The sequence below is a fragment of the Euwallacea fornicatus genome, chromosome 13, assembly GCF_040115645.1.
Source record: "Euwallacea fornicatus isolate EFF26 chromosome 13, ASM4011564v1, whole genome shotgun sequence".
Taxonomy (NCBI): domain Eukaryota; kingdom Metazoa; phylum Arthropoda; class Insecta; order Coleoptera; family Curculionidae; genus Euwallacea; species Euwallacea fornicatus.
Window position 1 is genome coordinate 1,893,251 of NC_089553.1, and position 15,843 is coordinate 1,909,093.

General features: G+C 37.6%; 2 protein-coding genes across 3 annotated transcripts in view; both read right to left on the reverse strand.

The window, feature by feature from the left end:
- LOC136343167 (protein O-mannosyl-transferase Tmtc3-like) overlaps window positions 1-3,843 on the reverse strand; it is a 39,575-nt gene extending 35,732 nt beyond the window's left edge. The window contains exon 1 of one of the 2 annotated variants that reach the window (XM_066289700.1): window positions 3,279-3,843. In XM_066289700.1, coding sequence (XP_066145797.1) covers window positions 3,279-3,464 — 186 coding nt within the window. In that variant the 5' untranslated portion in view covers window positions 3,465-3,843. The remainder of the gene's footprint in view (window positions 1-3,278) is intronic. The other variant, XM_066289699.1, reaches the window with a different exon arrangement.
- A 2,713-nt stretch (window positions 3,844-6,556) lies between these two features.
- The window catches only part of Tsp2A (tetraspanin 2A), a 56,263-nt gene continuing 46,976 nt past the window's right edge, over window positions 6,557-15,843 (reverse strand). Inside the window, exons 4-5 of the mRNA XM_066289701.1 lie at window positions 14,512-14,697; window positions 6,557-6,982 (exon numbers count right to left, since the gene is read on the reverse strand). Coding sequence (XP_066145798.1) covers window positions 6,902-6,982; window positions 14,512-14,697 — 267 coding nt within the window. The 3' untranslated portion in view covers window positions 6,557-6,901. The remainder of the gene's footprint in view (window positions 6,983-14,511; window positions 14,698-15,843) is intronic.

Sequence of the window (15,843 nt, forward strand, 5' to 3'; positions counted from 1 at the left end):
CTCTCCGACCTAGAAAGAATTCAAATGACAATATGTACCTGTTCGAAACCTAATAGGGTTGATCCAGATAGCCGACAATGAAAAAATTTGGACTCAACACTGGATCTCTGGAAAACGCGTCCAACATTTTCTCTAATTATTTTTATAGCTGCGAATCAAATTCTATTAGCCTACTTACTTTGTCCAAGCTATAAAAGTCTTTTTTCGACATTTTTAGTCGCGTTATAAGACAAATCGAATTTTTTGAATTAGGCCACTGTTGCAACAAATTAGCGATTCAAAAGTAAAAGTAACGTGGAAATAAAATCAGTTTTTTATGCAGTGCAGAGTTTTCAAAATTATTAGAGTAATAAAAAAATTGGTTCTATTCATTGGCAGTAGCAGAAAAAACATTTATAATTCATGCAGAAAGCGTCTTTCCTGCACTCGACTGCTGCAGCAATTATCGGCAATCGTTTGCGGAAAAATCTCATTTCCCGCACTTGTTAAGAAATAATAATTTTCTCTCGGTTTTAAAAACTGAAGATAAAAGTACAAAAGAAAATGTATTGACAAACTAGTGAGCTTGTTGAGTAACATATGAATGGGTATTGAAAAGGAGGCTTAAAAGAAAGTGAGTTAATAATAAAGTTCAAAATTTGGTAACTTTTCCAGTTTAAGATCACATAATTCCACATAAAATTCAGAAGCGTAGTAGAGAAAACTGGAGAAAAATAGACTAAAGATGTGTGTTCCGCTTGTGAACGATTGCTGAACCGTGTCTGAGACACAAGTGATTCAGGATTCTATGGATGGAATTGATTGAATTAATCAAGTCTTTCAGAATTTCTGATTGATTTTTGACGTTGCCAGCATTAATTCTGTTCTGTGATGTTTAGTTTTTCTGTGACTACGATTAACTATTTTTTTATATAATCACTGAAAAATCGGTCCAGGGTCGTACACCGAGAAATGTATTTCAGTGCCGTAAATAAAGACCGAATGAATTCCTATTGGAATAGGGTATAGATAGACACTTTTACTACCACGGTACCTGAAGGTTCTTTTGCTAGTAGCATAATGTGTGTTCTTCGGCCAGAGAGAGAACGTATGTTTATTTAAACCCATAAAGCTCGGTCATAATACAAATTTTTTAATCAATAGAAGAAATTGGTCATCATTTAAATCAGGTAAAGGTGTTTGGGTTTAGAAATAAATTACTTTCAGTTAGACGGAAAAGCAACATGACTTTTATACCAGTGAGCAAGTGTTGAGCCACGTAACTGGCGATGAAAATAAGTTACGTTCGGTAATACGTAAAGGCAACATGAATTTCTTTGGATTAAAATCCCTTAAAAATTCATAGGTTAAAATTAATTTTACACAGGTAATCTAACACTGATACCGTAAATTTCACTTTCATCAATTTCCCGTTTGGCAAGGTTCGGCATAACTTGCTCATTTCACACTCTCCTCAGTTTTACTCGTTTCACTTTCGAAGGTAATTTGTGGTAATTCCTTCCTTCGTTGTTTATAGTTTGTAATGATACCCGAGGCAAAAGTATTAAGAACACTTGCCAGCTTTAGCCAATAATTCTGCTGCACTTGAATAAATATCTTATAATGGCTGAGCGAATTCTCTAGCAAACTTCTTCCTTTGACGCGGTACACCTTTTTGTCATTTTTTGTATTAGAGAGTAGTGATGTAAAATAAGTTAGAACTAAATTACCCTAGCGTATCTGATTGTCCTCAAACTGTAACAAGTATTCTTCTTCTGGACATGTTCGTCCCAGACCGAGTCTTAGACTGGACACACTGAACGTAATCTTGATAAAAAAACATTAAATTTTCCTCTTTCGCATTTTTCCATTCATATCTCAGAAAGTCAATTTAATGAGGTTAGCTTGGGTTTCATCATGTTAGTTCCCCTACATGAATGTCTTTTCAGTCTGAGCTTTAAGGGCAACAAATATCGGAAAATACCAAATAAAGCAACCCCAAGGAATGTTCACATGACCTATTTCGATATAGCTTTACGTATTACATATTTCAGCTCTAGGAAGGAATATTGAATAAGCTAGAAAGACATTATGTGTTACAATATAAGGCAATGTTCTGCTGTTAACAAATGATTTTGTACATGAATTTCGTACTCGGAAAAATGCTGAGGATAATAGGAACACTTACGTACGTAAAAAAAGAAAATAGAAAATATTAATTTTATGCGAACATTTTATGTAGTGCCTTCCAAGAGGGTCTGAACGAACCTCAACGTTAGTTTCTCGGGTCTAATTGCAAATTCTAGCGTGTTGTTTTCCTTCAATTTGGGTTATGCCCTGCTGTGTTTATGGGCATATTATGATTTTCATAAAAACCTTCTTAACCCCTTGAATCATGCGCTCACGTGCAAAATGGATACTTACGGTTAAGACTACGAACGCGTCGTAGTCAAGGGTAAATCGTAATTATTTCGGGATACGACTCATAGAAGGGTTGATGTAGTGGGTATTAGTTGAAAGTTAGTATTAGCTAAGGAATTGGCGCGTATTAGAGAAAATGTTATCTCGAATTTTGTTTAATTGACCGAATTTATCGAATTTAAATAATTCAGTTAACACACCGGAACTTCCTACAGTTGCTGCGACGAGGAGCATTTAAATGAATTTTTATCGCAAGATTTAAGTATAGAATAGTAGCTTGGGGTCCTCAAAATAATTTTAGCAGCTGCTGTTTTTCACGACCCCTGCACCCATCGAAAACTTTCTGTATACAAGCTTAAATGCTCTGTAAATTTCAGATGGCGTGTGTTCTTACGAGTATTTACCTAACACTGAGGAGGAACTAAAAATAAGGTTTCGATCTAACACCTTGTATACTCGGGAGTGTTGTCTATCAGCTATAAGCATTTGCTTAATAAAATTATAGATTTTTTTTAAATTGACAATTTATCATTCGCCACTTCGACCAGAGTCGAGTCATTTTATGCAAGAAGCGTAATTTTAGAAAAACGGCACTAAATCCCCTCATTTTTAATAACTTTAAACCTTTCGTTCTTCCACGTTTTACGTGATACTTTCAGCCAACAGAATTTTACAAACCTTAAAAAACAATTACTTTTGCTGCAAATCTCCTTTCAACCCATTAACTTCCAAATCTATTTTGACGACGAATTAACATCAATTATATGACTAATTTTGACGTGACACTTTTGCCTATATGCTCAAAGGGGTCATTACCCCAGGTCAGCAAACTCCACCGCTAAAATCTACAGTCTAGACCCCACCAAACAGCAAATTACCTTGTGCATGGGGGTACCCCAGAAGTCGTTAAAGAACAAATTCGAAAGCGGTGTGTGGGGCCTCAAGTCCCGATTCTCTTTGATCGCACTAATGTCATCGAAAACGAAGTCACAATGAGTACTGTTGTAGTAGCAGGCCACGCAAGTGACCAGTATGACCGCACTCAAAGCTTGATTCAACGCCATTTTCGGTAAAAAAAATTTCGGTTTAGTTAGCACCAGCGGTAGTTAACGGAATGGAACCAACAACATAACCCAGTTCGTTTCGGATCGATGGTAGTTGTGTTGAATTGCGGTATGACGGCTACATGTCTCTTGAGAACTAGTTACGTGTGCGGAAACAGCGGTTTTCTGCGATATCTCAGAAATGTGCACATTCTAGAGCTTTCGATCCGCACCAGACTTGCTTGCTTCTCGAACCGATACTGACCGAAAATTCGGAGCTACGATTGCTACGAAGGGGGAACAACTGCTGCGATGTGCCTCCGGGATGGTCCGATTGCGCAGTAGCGTTATTGGGTTATGGTTTTAGTCCGGGTGTCCGTTTTTCTGCAGACCTCGGAAGTAATCCTTGTTTTAACTTAAAAAAAACCATACTGTGACAACACAAACTTTCTCCGATTTGTTACGAATCTACAGAAATATATTCCGAGGAAATGAGCTTAGTAGCATTTTTAAAAATGAGCAAGGTAGGGTATACATGGGATCTTGTACTAAACTATCGGAGTATTATGTGCTGTTTGGTCCTTCTGTCCTCCGAAGGGCCAACTGTAGAGGTTTCTTTAGGTCTCGAATATTAGGGTTTCTTTGATTTCACTGAAAATGCTGGGTGTCAATAATATTTTTTGCTCTTGTTTTATTTGGGCTTAACGCCTTACACACCAGTAAAAGCGGAGAAATTTTCACACTATTTTGAGTTAAAGCCAATTGCGCTCAACGTTCATCCTTTATTAAGGGCTGGGATAAAAACTTTTCTTGACGTTGTGGTTGACGAAAAATCCCTTTAAAAAAGTGGCTAAAAACCGAAAATTAACAGTGGACTAGATTATAAGGCACGTAAATAATTAAAATACGTGAAACACTGCAATTCCTCTTCTTAATCGCTGCGGACTGATAGCCCCTTTTGGCAAGACTCATGTAATCATTTCAAATGGTGATTTAGTATTTGATCATTATACCTAATTTAACCTGTTCCATTTTAAAATTTCACTTTCAGCCGTGACGATTACTCTCAGTAACCATGGACAATATCTATCCTTCAGCAAGGACTCAACATTTAGAGATGATAACATGAATCATTCCAAAAAAACGTTCATTCCTGGCCGGTTGAGAAGGGGAATTTCAGCGTATCCCACACGTTTTACATATTAATCCTCCGATTCGAATTTTCGGAACTACGGGAGTGCTCTTAAATGAAGGTGTTAAAGCATTCCGAGCTGTCAATAATTGAGTTATTCTGTGTCCATGTAACATTCAAATAAATGAATTTAAGCGAAAATTAGGAGATTGTTTTAAAAATTTCCGTGGAACAAGATAGTAGGGCAACATTTCAGTTTCACTGAGATATCCAGCGAGTTTTCCAAAAAAATCAATGACTTTCGGCGTTCACCCTGTTTCACGAAGGGTAAATCTAAGTAAATTCATATCAGTTGCCAACTCACTTAATTGAATCATTAAATCGCAGTTTTATTCAGACCGCAAGTGCGAAATCTCTAAGAGAAATGAAGTGAGACTGGTAATCTTCGCCGACAATGGAAAGGAAAACTCGATATTTTCATTGTCGAAATGTTTTCGATCTCACTTTCCATGCCTATGGGAAGCATAATAGTATATTCCCTCATAAATCTAACTTTCGTCGCGAATTAGTTTTGGGTTTTGTGCACGACAAGATAAACTGTTCAAAAGCCTCAAGGGACTCGCTTTTTATAGAGCGTTTCTTTTGTTGGCCCTATTGATTGCCTCACATATTACCTTAGGCTCCAATAGCACCAAAATTTCGTATCAGCAAAAGACATCAACCCCTAAGCCGGGTTTTATAGTGGATTATTTAGCGCTTATTAACCTGGCCAGGTTTACTACCAGCTTCCCTCTCCGGGCTTCCGGGAATCTGGATACAAATTTGCAAGCAATAATATGCATCGTAAATAACGGATGCAGTTAAGGCAGTTTGTTTGCAGGAGAAACGCCAGAGTTTCGTCCCTTAATTATTATACATTGCTCAAACCGAATAAGTTGGAAACTCACTGAAAGTTACCTCTCTTCTGCAGTGATAAATTTCCTGGAGCACCAACATCATTTTCAGCTCCAGATGAGATGCAACTGTTTATGAAGGCAAATTTCGCTTTTTCTCTTGTTCTGGATTAGGGTTGTTTCTGCCATGCAGATGCAATAAAACTTTTGGGGAGCACAAGCCAAAGTCCAATTTTATGTTTAAAACAAAGTTTGTATTGTGTGGTATACCTGGCAGAAAATGAGCAACTTTGTTGTTGAGTTGTCGAGAAATTTCCTTTTGGTCGATTGCAGGTGCTCCTCCCTATAGCCCGAGGAGTGAATATTGCAGTGTCTAATACGATTTTCCAGCAGACGTAGAAAAACCCTCATATTATTAAAGACGAAAATCCAGAGAAAGCACTTTGGATATTATTAAAAGGAGGAAAAATATTGAATTTGCATTTTTGCCGTTTTATCTGCGGCATGCATTTTTCATTCAGCTCTCTGAATATCTGGCAAAAAACGAGTTGCTGTGTCCGCGCAGTGGCGTAGCAAACAACCCTCACGGGTCTTCTGGGGTATGCCATTTTAAGAAAGATTAAACACTATTAGACTAATGTGTGTGGTCGAACTGCTATTGCAATTAGTATGCATTAGAAGGGATATCAATTTAGATTAAGCCCGTTAATTGGATGACACGAAACAACGTAATTGCATATGTAAGCCAATCAATATAATACCGCAAAAGGGGGTAATCAGGAAACGATATCCCAGTTTTCCGGTGCATTAGAGTGAATTTCAGTTTTCGATTAAAACATGTGTCCTCTATATGTCTGAGAAAATTCCGTTCAAAAATCTCGAAGCAATGGGGGATATTGGATTTGCATTTTTCGAATCTAAAACCATTTTAGGGATTGAGATTCACAAAAGTGCCCGGAGACGGCGAATAAACTAGAATACGTGCATTCTTGCTTTATTATTTGCAGATGGAAATCTCCTGGAACGTGGAAAGAGAGAGGTTTTTGTCCAAAATTATATTTCCAATTTTGCTGCCAAATGAAAGCTAATTTTAAATTATAAAATCTATTTATTCATTTAAATCTGTAAAAATACGTACAATGAGACGCAGTTTCGGGTAATTTTCTCGGCATATTTACAAATTTTCAAGTGTTACAAAGACACGAAAAAACAGAATTTCATTGTAAACGGGGCCTTTCTACAGCACTACTTTTAAAAAATACAAAAATCTGCTGCTTGCTTACGAGCTAAAACAAACTTTAATATTATTGCGCATTAACCACGGACTTTATCCAAATAAATAATTTAAATAAAAATAGCAATAAGCACTAAAGTTGTTAGATAAACCAACGTGTTGTACTGGTACTGTGCTGTTTATAAAGTACGGAAGAGGGTTACTTGTTGTAATTGTCAGCTTCTTCCTCTTCTTTCCTTAAAGCCTGGGTAAGGATGATCGACAAGACCACGTTCATGACCTGGAAAAGACAATACATAACAAAGCATTCAATAAGTTTTCGGTCTGACGCATACGATATGACCCATTTAAGATGCAAATACCCCTGGAACTTTTGCATTCGTAACTCGATTTCGAAGAACCAAGGCTGAAAAGATGGATAATAAAAAGCTCTACCTGTGCTGTAAAAATAGTTATCTAACTCTCCCGACGAAGACCTACTATAATTTGTTTTCTATGGCAAAATTCTGAAAGAAGAATTAAGGTGTTTTTTTGGAAAAAATAAGGATAGTCGCCGAATTCAGAAGTTTTTAAAATGGGTACGTACCAAACTTCATCAAAAAATAACAATTATTAACCATTCCAGAGAAATTTATTTTGTAGCTGTAAACAAAATTATTTTCTCAAGGTAGTCACAGGAAAAAATAAAAAATAAAATAAATAAGTTAATGAATTAAATCTTGAAAGTTTCCACTAGTCCACTTTTTAATTTGTTTTTAAGTCGTGAGAATGCGAGTCATAAATTTTATTTCGGGACGTGCCCCACAGAAAAAATCTAAGGACATAAGATCGGGAGATCTAGGAGGCCATTCGATTAATGGACTATGTGGACTAATGGAATAATGAATAGGACTGCCACCTAATTGAAAATGGAGGCTTTTCAAATGAATGAGTGGCAAATCGTCCAAAGTGTTTATCACTCTTTGCAAAAGAAAATCTAGAAAATTCAGGTTTCCATCTAAACCACCGATTATATTACTTCTGATAAATAGATTGAATTCATTTGATGTTTATGATTCAATTTAATCTGTTTGAATTTGTTTTTATAGCTAACTTGATAAAATAATATTATTTCCAACTATAAAATTAATGTGTCTGAAATGGTTAATGATTTTTAGTTTTTGAGGAGATTTGGCACGTATCCGTTTTAAAGAATGATGAATTCAGTGAAGTGCTTATTTTTTCCAAAAACCACCGTAACCCCTTTTTCATTTATGACATCGAAAGCAAGTTATAGTAGATCTTGGTCGGGTGAGTTAGAGAAGAATTTTTACAACATAAATGGAGCTTTTTACTATCTATCTTTAAGCCGCGGTTCTTTAAAATTGAGTTATGATTGCAAATGTTACAGTTACTTAAGTGGGTAACACTGTAGATGGGAACACAGTTGACAGAACCATGTGATCCCTCAATAGTATTAATTTTCAAAAAATGCTTAGCAAAATTTCGTGACATTTTGACAGGTACTTTACATTTGACATTTGACAGCTACTTTACAGTTTATAATGATTTTATTTATAAAAAAAAAGTTTCGTGCGTTGATTAAGCATTATTTATTCGTGGGAAAAAATACTGTTGACGTGAAACATTGATAGGCTTGATAGGCGTTATGAAGGCCCTGAATGAAGGAAATTAATTATTGTTGACTGGTATGTTGAATTTGAACACCGATGAATCTGAACGTTTTGGTCGTCCAAAATCCGCCGTTGTTCCGGAAAATATTTTAAAAAACCGCAACAATATTTTGAAAAATTGTTAAGTGAAGTTGCGTGGGATAGCTGACACCTTAAAGATATCGGAAGATAGCATGTTTGCAATTTCATCTGAAAATTTGAGCATAAGTAAATTGTTTCCTCAGGAGGTGCTGCGTTTGCGCACACCATATCAAAAACAATAACGCATCAACGATTCACGACACTGGTTGGAGCTGTTTAAGCGAGATAAAAAGCATTTCCTGCATCGGACGTAACAATGGATAAAACATGGATTTCCACTCCAATAAAAAAAAAATCGTCAGCTTAGTGAATAGCAGCCGGTGAAAGTCGTCCAGAACCATCAAAAATTCAAAAGTCAGCTGGCAAAGTAATGGCACCCGTATTTTGGGACGTGCATGGCATTTTATTCATCGACCATCTTGACAATGGCAAAACTATCAATAGCGAATAATACATGGCACCGTTGGATCGATCGAGTATAGAAATCAAGAAAAACTGCCTCACATGCAAAAGAAAAAAATGCTCTTGCTCCAAGGCAATATTCCTCGTCACAAATCGATGAAAACGATGGATAAGTTGAATGAATTACGCTTCGAACTGCTACCTCGTCCACCGTACTCTCCAGATCTGGCCCCTGGAGGCTATTGGCTTTTTACAAACATCAAAAAGATGCTCCAGGGAAGGAAACTTGAAGTGATTGCCGAAACTGAGGCCTATTTTGAGAGCAAAGATAAATTGTTCTACAAAAAAGCCACGGAAAAGTTAGATGAGCGTTGGGATGAACGTGTCTCTCTTGAAGGAGAGTAAGTGGACGAATAGAGTTGAATTTGTAAAAAAAAAAATTTTTTTGAGGACCTACTGAGTCAAATGTTATCAGGTCAGTCTTCGTCTCAGTTGCCACCGTAACATTAAAAGAAATCGCGCTGGATTCATGAAATTTTCAAGAGGCAATTGCAAGCATTAATCAGACTTTAATTTCACCGGCCATATTTGCTAAGTTGCCATCAGCAATCAACTTACAGTGGCCTGTTCTTGAGGCAACACGCTTTTAGTTAAATAAACAGTCTTGGAGATGAGTTGTCTTCTCGTGGATATCTCGATTCCAAAGCTACAACTCGTTGGTAAACGGAATTCAATTTGTGCACCACTTACTGTTTGCCGAAACGTATTTTCAAATTTAGTTCGCCTCATGCATCTAGAATTCGGGAAAAGGGTTGAAAAGTTTCGTCTTGATTGAAATAAATGATCTGGCGAGACATCACGCAGGTAGAAACGAGCCCAGAAATGGAAAGAGAAATGGAACGACAATGGAGTTGTTTAAATGGAAAACGTTTTATCCATTTGTTGAAATGCAGTGCGTTTATTATTCACAATGGTTGTATTAGGTGGTGTTATAATGGTGTTTTATCAATTGAAACTGGAAATAAGAGCAGAGAAATGAAAATATATTTCCCAGCTCATCAGGCCAGAAATAAAGTTACTTGTGGGCTTTTTGTTATGTTAATTGCACCTATATGATGATTTTTCCAGGTATATTTTCAGGTTAATAAAATTGTGTTTCGAAACTGCCACCGCTCAAATATACATTACGAACCGGGAAAGTAGAGTATTGCTGGGCGCGACAAGCGAGCTTGGAGGCTCCTTCTAAAAACATGTTCGGTGAATTTGACAAATTTGCCTTCATTTTCAAATGTCTCAAAAATCCTTCCGACAAGCCCGGAAGAACCTCCCTCCCAGAGCTGTTCAGATTTTACTACAAAACCTCATCCCGGAGGTTCCAAGATGCTGATCCTTTCCTCGTAAACTCATCCTCTTGACACTAATTACTTTGGTCTCGACTATAGCGAAATCTATATCTTGCATTCGAATTCATTTAATTTTTGAACAATATTGTGCCATGGTGGCTGCAACCTCAGCCTCAGCTCCCTCTTTCGCTGACGCTGTTTTAACCAGGCAGCTTGAATACATATTATCGCATCCCCATGCGGTCGTTGTTAAATTTCTGAAATCTGTTTACAATCTCTATTTTCAATTAATTACGTATATATTTAGTCTGTTTATCATCGGCTGGTGGTCTGCCATGGAAGGAGATTTCATTTCCCATTCAGTTAGTAGTATTGATGCTGTGCAGCATGTTGATTCATGTTGCGAGCTGCGGTACGTAGAGGTATCAACTCATCCCAATTTCTCTGGTTATCATCGACACACACATAGAGGTACTTGTTTGTGGTCCTCTTCGGTCTCTCGATCATTCCGTCAGATTCTGGATGGAATGGTGCTGTCCGAGATCTCCTTATTCTCATCAGTATGTTCGTTAAATCTTTCCAAATCTCCGCCCCTGGCTCCTTTGGCATAAAACCCATTTTCATCATCTCATTGTTGAGTTTCCTCCTGGGAATGCAGGGCTGCAAATATTGCAGTTCGAGAGAGGAGTGCCACCCCAAACAATTTCCTAGGAGCGTGCAAAAGATAGACACGTCGTGGATTTCCGGAGAGCCCTTGCTCCTCCGGGAGGACCTTCCGACTCTCCTTCGCAATGAGTAGGGCCTCTTCTGCAGAGGGTGTCCACGTAAATTGAAAATGAAGGGATCAGGGAGCACATGTCATGCAACCACTTTCTAGATGCATCGGTAAAAATTGAGTTTAACGCCATTAGTACAAGCTTAACTACATTTTCTGCATGCGACCATTGTGAATATTGGCTCTCTGCCCATAAAACAAACATATACGAAATAGCTCTTGACCGCATTAATCACCCACCAATGACCGTTTCCATTATCACTTAATAATCCAATATTGGCGTTATGGAGAGTTCATAATTATCAATACCCTTAAAACTATAATAAGTCCATTGATGGGGCTGTGTAGCCCACGTAAACTTAAAACTAACAAGACTTTGGGGAAAAAGAAAAATATTGATGAAGTAAGAATTTTAATGTCCGTTTCCCTAGGTTTATTAATCACCACCTTGCGTGTGTTCTTTATCTATAACTCATTACTTCTTAAACCGAGTTTTGGAGCGCATGCATGTACTTGTGTAGGGTTAAAGATAAATTAATCGCCAGCATGTCTAACTGGCTATCGATTCTGACTGTTCGGGGGGTTTTCTCACAATAACCCCCGTTTAAAGTATCGAAAACCGCCACTTTAGCACTGCCTTCATCCCGACCGAAATTGTCAAGAAATATACCGAAACTAGGCAGGCCAGAATGGGAATTCCATTGTATATCCTCAACATTCGCGTGTTTTGTTCCCGACCCTCCCGGATTTTGCATATTCAGCTTTAATTAAAACGGAATACATACTCGACAGAAATCATAATGTTTCCCTAATATTCCCTGTTACCAGATCAGGGTTTTATTGCCCAGAAATGCTGCATGAATATTTCAAATTATTGCCCCCTGGAGGGTGTGGATTTTGTAACGATTTTTTCGTGTAAAACCCTGTTTGAAAAGTCTCGGGATTTGGAGCTGAAATACAGGGAGAAACGGTGTAATTTTACTAATAAATCAAGGGCTATCTTAAGTCAAATTAATATGCAGCAGTGCATGTTTATTTCCATTACGTGTTTGAAAAGTTTCATTTACGTATACGTATTTAGCATGCACCAGCAATTACTTTCATTCCACTTGCTTTTTATGTTCATTGGAAATTTGCTCTATCAGAGTTCATACATCTGTGTTCCTTGCAGGATAAAGGGCCGTGCTCACTGATAAAGATATTCTTTTGAAGCAGTTTTTGCCACGGCACGTGGCTTCTCTCGTATTGCCATTTTGCGCACGAATTTAGAACATATATGCAAAGCCTTTGAGGTTACAAATCTTTCGTACACAAACATTTAATTTTCTAATTGTTCCCAAATATTTTCCACCTCTAATCACAGTTTTTCCATTTTCTTCGAAGATGGTACGTCATCTATCATATTGCCCCTTTTTACATGCAGTTCGAGTGGCAAGGGGATCATCATTCAAATACAGAAGAGTGTACAAATTCAAAATGAGCGCCGTAAATTTCACATTTGCCACCATTATGCTGACATCATCGCATTAAATTAAGGAGCAGTAAGCTCTGGATGTAATTAACACGTACATTACACTTCCTCTCTTCATTTAAGAAAGTGTGTTAGAAGAAGATGCATATAGCCCACGCGACACACAAGGTTGACGTTAAGTTACATGTTGATATGGGCCAGCGGTGACAGATGGGAATTGCGACAGACAAAATTGGATATCTAGGAAAAGTGTTTCTAGACAATTGATGGTTGTTTTTCACTTTTCGGCCAATTACTTCAGATTATTTTTGCTAATCCCTTTTCTATTTATTTCAATTGATCGAAACGAGCATGTCACGTGTTCTGTCTCAATTATTGTTTCTGCTAAATTTATATGTTTTAATTTTGCTGGAAACATAATTTCAATCCGTTGGTTTTTCTGGAGCATTCTCACCCGATTTTCTTGCACAGAGATCCAGGCAACGGAAGGAATAGTAATTTTTATCATTTTCGATAGAAATGTATTTATTCTCCGAACGTGAAGACTTTATTGTCTGATTGTTGGGAAGATGGGTAAAGAGCTGCGCTATAAGAAGTCTTTAGCAATTTTGTATGCCGCTGATATCTTGGTCCCAATTTCCTGGAAGGAATATTTTGATAATATGAGAGTTAATACGCGGAATTGTTTTCTTCGATTCCAGTGCCAAAAATGTCTTCTTAAACCGCTCTTGAGTTTTAGCAACTTCCTTTGCCGCCTAATTTCCGAGTCCGCAGGGAAAGGTCTGCTGCACTTAAAAGATATTACAGTGGGTCGAATGCAAAGAATTTTTTGCAAAAAAAGAAGAACAGAATGTTAAATGTGACATCAGGACGATACTAAAATAATGGAAAAGTTTGGAGTATCGCCTCTGTCACATCGTGAAATAGTTCGTGAAGTTTTGCCCTAATTTTGAGCTTTTCTGTTCTAAATTCGAAACTGTTTCAGTCACATCGAATTCTCTGGTGTTTTAAAAATGTTGGTTGTTTTCATTAAAAGCGTATTTATAACGTTTGCAAGTTTTTAGGCCCTTAATGTTTAGCTGCGGGAATACTCTTGAGGTGGTGGCGAGTTGTTATTTCTGAACATTTCCACATCAAAACTTGTCTATTTTTGAGCCATTAAGTCTCGATTAGACGTTGTCAACAAATCGGGTTTTACTGTAAACCTGAAACCTTAATGCGATCATTAACGTGTTTTGGCAGCTTAGGCTTAGACGCCCTCGTTTGCTCAGTATTATCGTCTTCATTTAGTGCCCAGGGTAATACATTTTCCCCTCCTGTCACATGTCGCTTATATTGAGCTTACATTGGGTTTCGGTTCTAGCTCCGCTTTTACTTCGATAAACATTTATTTATAATTAAAGCTATTTTGTTCCCATTAAAAGAGCAGGTTTTTAGCAGTTGCTCAAGGCGTTTAAAACTTCAGCAATCGGACAAAAGAGATTTTATTAATAATATAAAAGATCTTAATCTTCTCCGAGTTGGAATACAAAGTTCAAATTACCTAACTTATTAATAACTCCCTGCGAAATTCAATTAGGTACCTTGAAACGCTAACCGATTGCAAAAGTCCTCAGAGTGGAAATAATTTAAATTTTCCAAATACACACGGAAACTTACGAAGTTTAATATTCCGAGAAACTAACTTTGATCCTTTTGCTTCTTCTTGGAAATTGTTTCCCGCCGAGGAAAACTTATTCCTCCCGCTTCCGGATTATTGAAAAACTTTAGACGCGAAAATCATTAGCTACCTTACACGTCACAAAACCCAAAAACCTCGCTGTACTAATTTAAAACATTTCCCTACCTACCCAAATTCCAAATATTCGCCCCGCAATAAGCCCCGGCTTGCTTTTGATCCCCCCAACTTTTAATGACGCCAAAATCCGTACCGGCATTCGAATGTCAACTAAATAAACTTCCCTTGCTAATGGAGTTTAACTCGCATCTTTGATGTCGACCTCTGAATTAGTTTGATAATTTTGTGTCCCGAAAGTTCGCAGCAAACATTTGCGAAATACTTACGCTAATAAAGGCCACCAGCATAGCTAGTGCTGCTATCCAGGCACATTTGGCTTCAAAGAACCAAGTTAGTTCGTCCACGCATCCATGGAAAAAAGGATTTCCAGTCACTGTGTCCCTGCATTCAGTTGGCAGGGGTTGTCCCAGGACTAAGTAGTCATCAGGTCCGTCAGCGCCGCAGCAAGCAATCTACAAGTGTTAACTTACAGAAAACTTCCGGAAACTTGTTCGTTTTTGAGGTATTCCCCCGAAAGTAAAGGAAAAAGGGTAAACATGATCATACGTCACATTTCTCGATTTGGAGAGGGCGACGGGCAATCTAAACTCCAGTAGTTCCCCATTTATAACCCTGCCGGGTTTTATCCAGAACTAATGGGAAGAAACTTTTTTCACTTGGACGGGCAACAAATGTCGACTTTGAGGTGATGTCGAAACTTTTGCATTTAATTTGCTACTGAGAGGTTCTTTTTCAAGTTGTGAAAGGACCGTAAAGTGTGGTGCTTCGGAGAATTTGTCTTGAAGACTTAAGTGCCGGTAACTTTGACAGTAAATTGAGCAACATTCTCATGAAGAAACGTTATCTCCGAGTGAACGAGAATTCGTTGTTCCAGTTAAATTTGCCAGAATATTAATAATTTGGCCTTTAAAAAGTATTAAGCGATATTCGACAATAACTGCTGCCCTCAAATACACATTAATTAGGGATTCACGAATGAAGTATTTTGAGATTTTTATGAAAAATGTTTTGAAATAATTATTTGACTTTGAAAACCGGAAAGGAGGGTCCTCCAGGGCGAGTCCAAAAGCTTGAAGAGCCCGACAGAGCACGTTTTCGGTCGCATGACCTATAATATTTATTTTTACGGCCGACTTAACTTGACGCTTTGTTCGTTGTTTGCATTTAAATAAATGTATTTTCGTCTCAGATATTACTGATCGCATTATTAATTTCGTTTACTTATGAGCTTATGGAATGAATTCGGCATGTAAGACCATTGTTGTGCCTCTTCGTCACTCGCCTATCCAGTGGGTACCAGCGTCTTTATCAAAATCACGGTACCAAAAGTTAGCCAAATCAGCCCTCCATTTTATAAAACAGTGTCTTTCCAAAAGCATCGATATTTTCAAAGTTTGCGTTATGAATTTGCGAAATAATTTCGCAGACAAAGGGATCGGAAAACGGTTTTGCCGATCCTTCAGGGCAACTTTCTGGTCTTGAGCGGCGAAACGTTACTCTCAGGTTGGAAAACCGAACAGACAGTGCCTAATTTCTGGATAATTTTACTTTAATAGAAAATTTTTCAGTTCTTTTATACAGGGTGTTACGTAAGTACG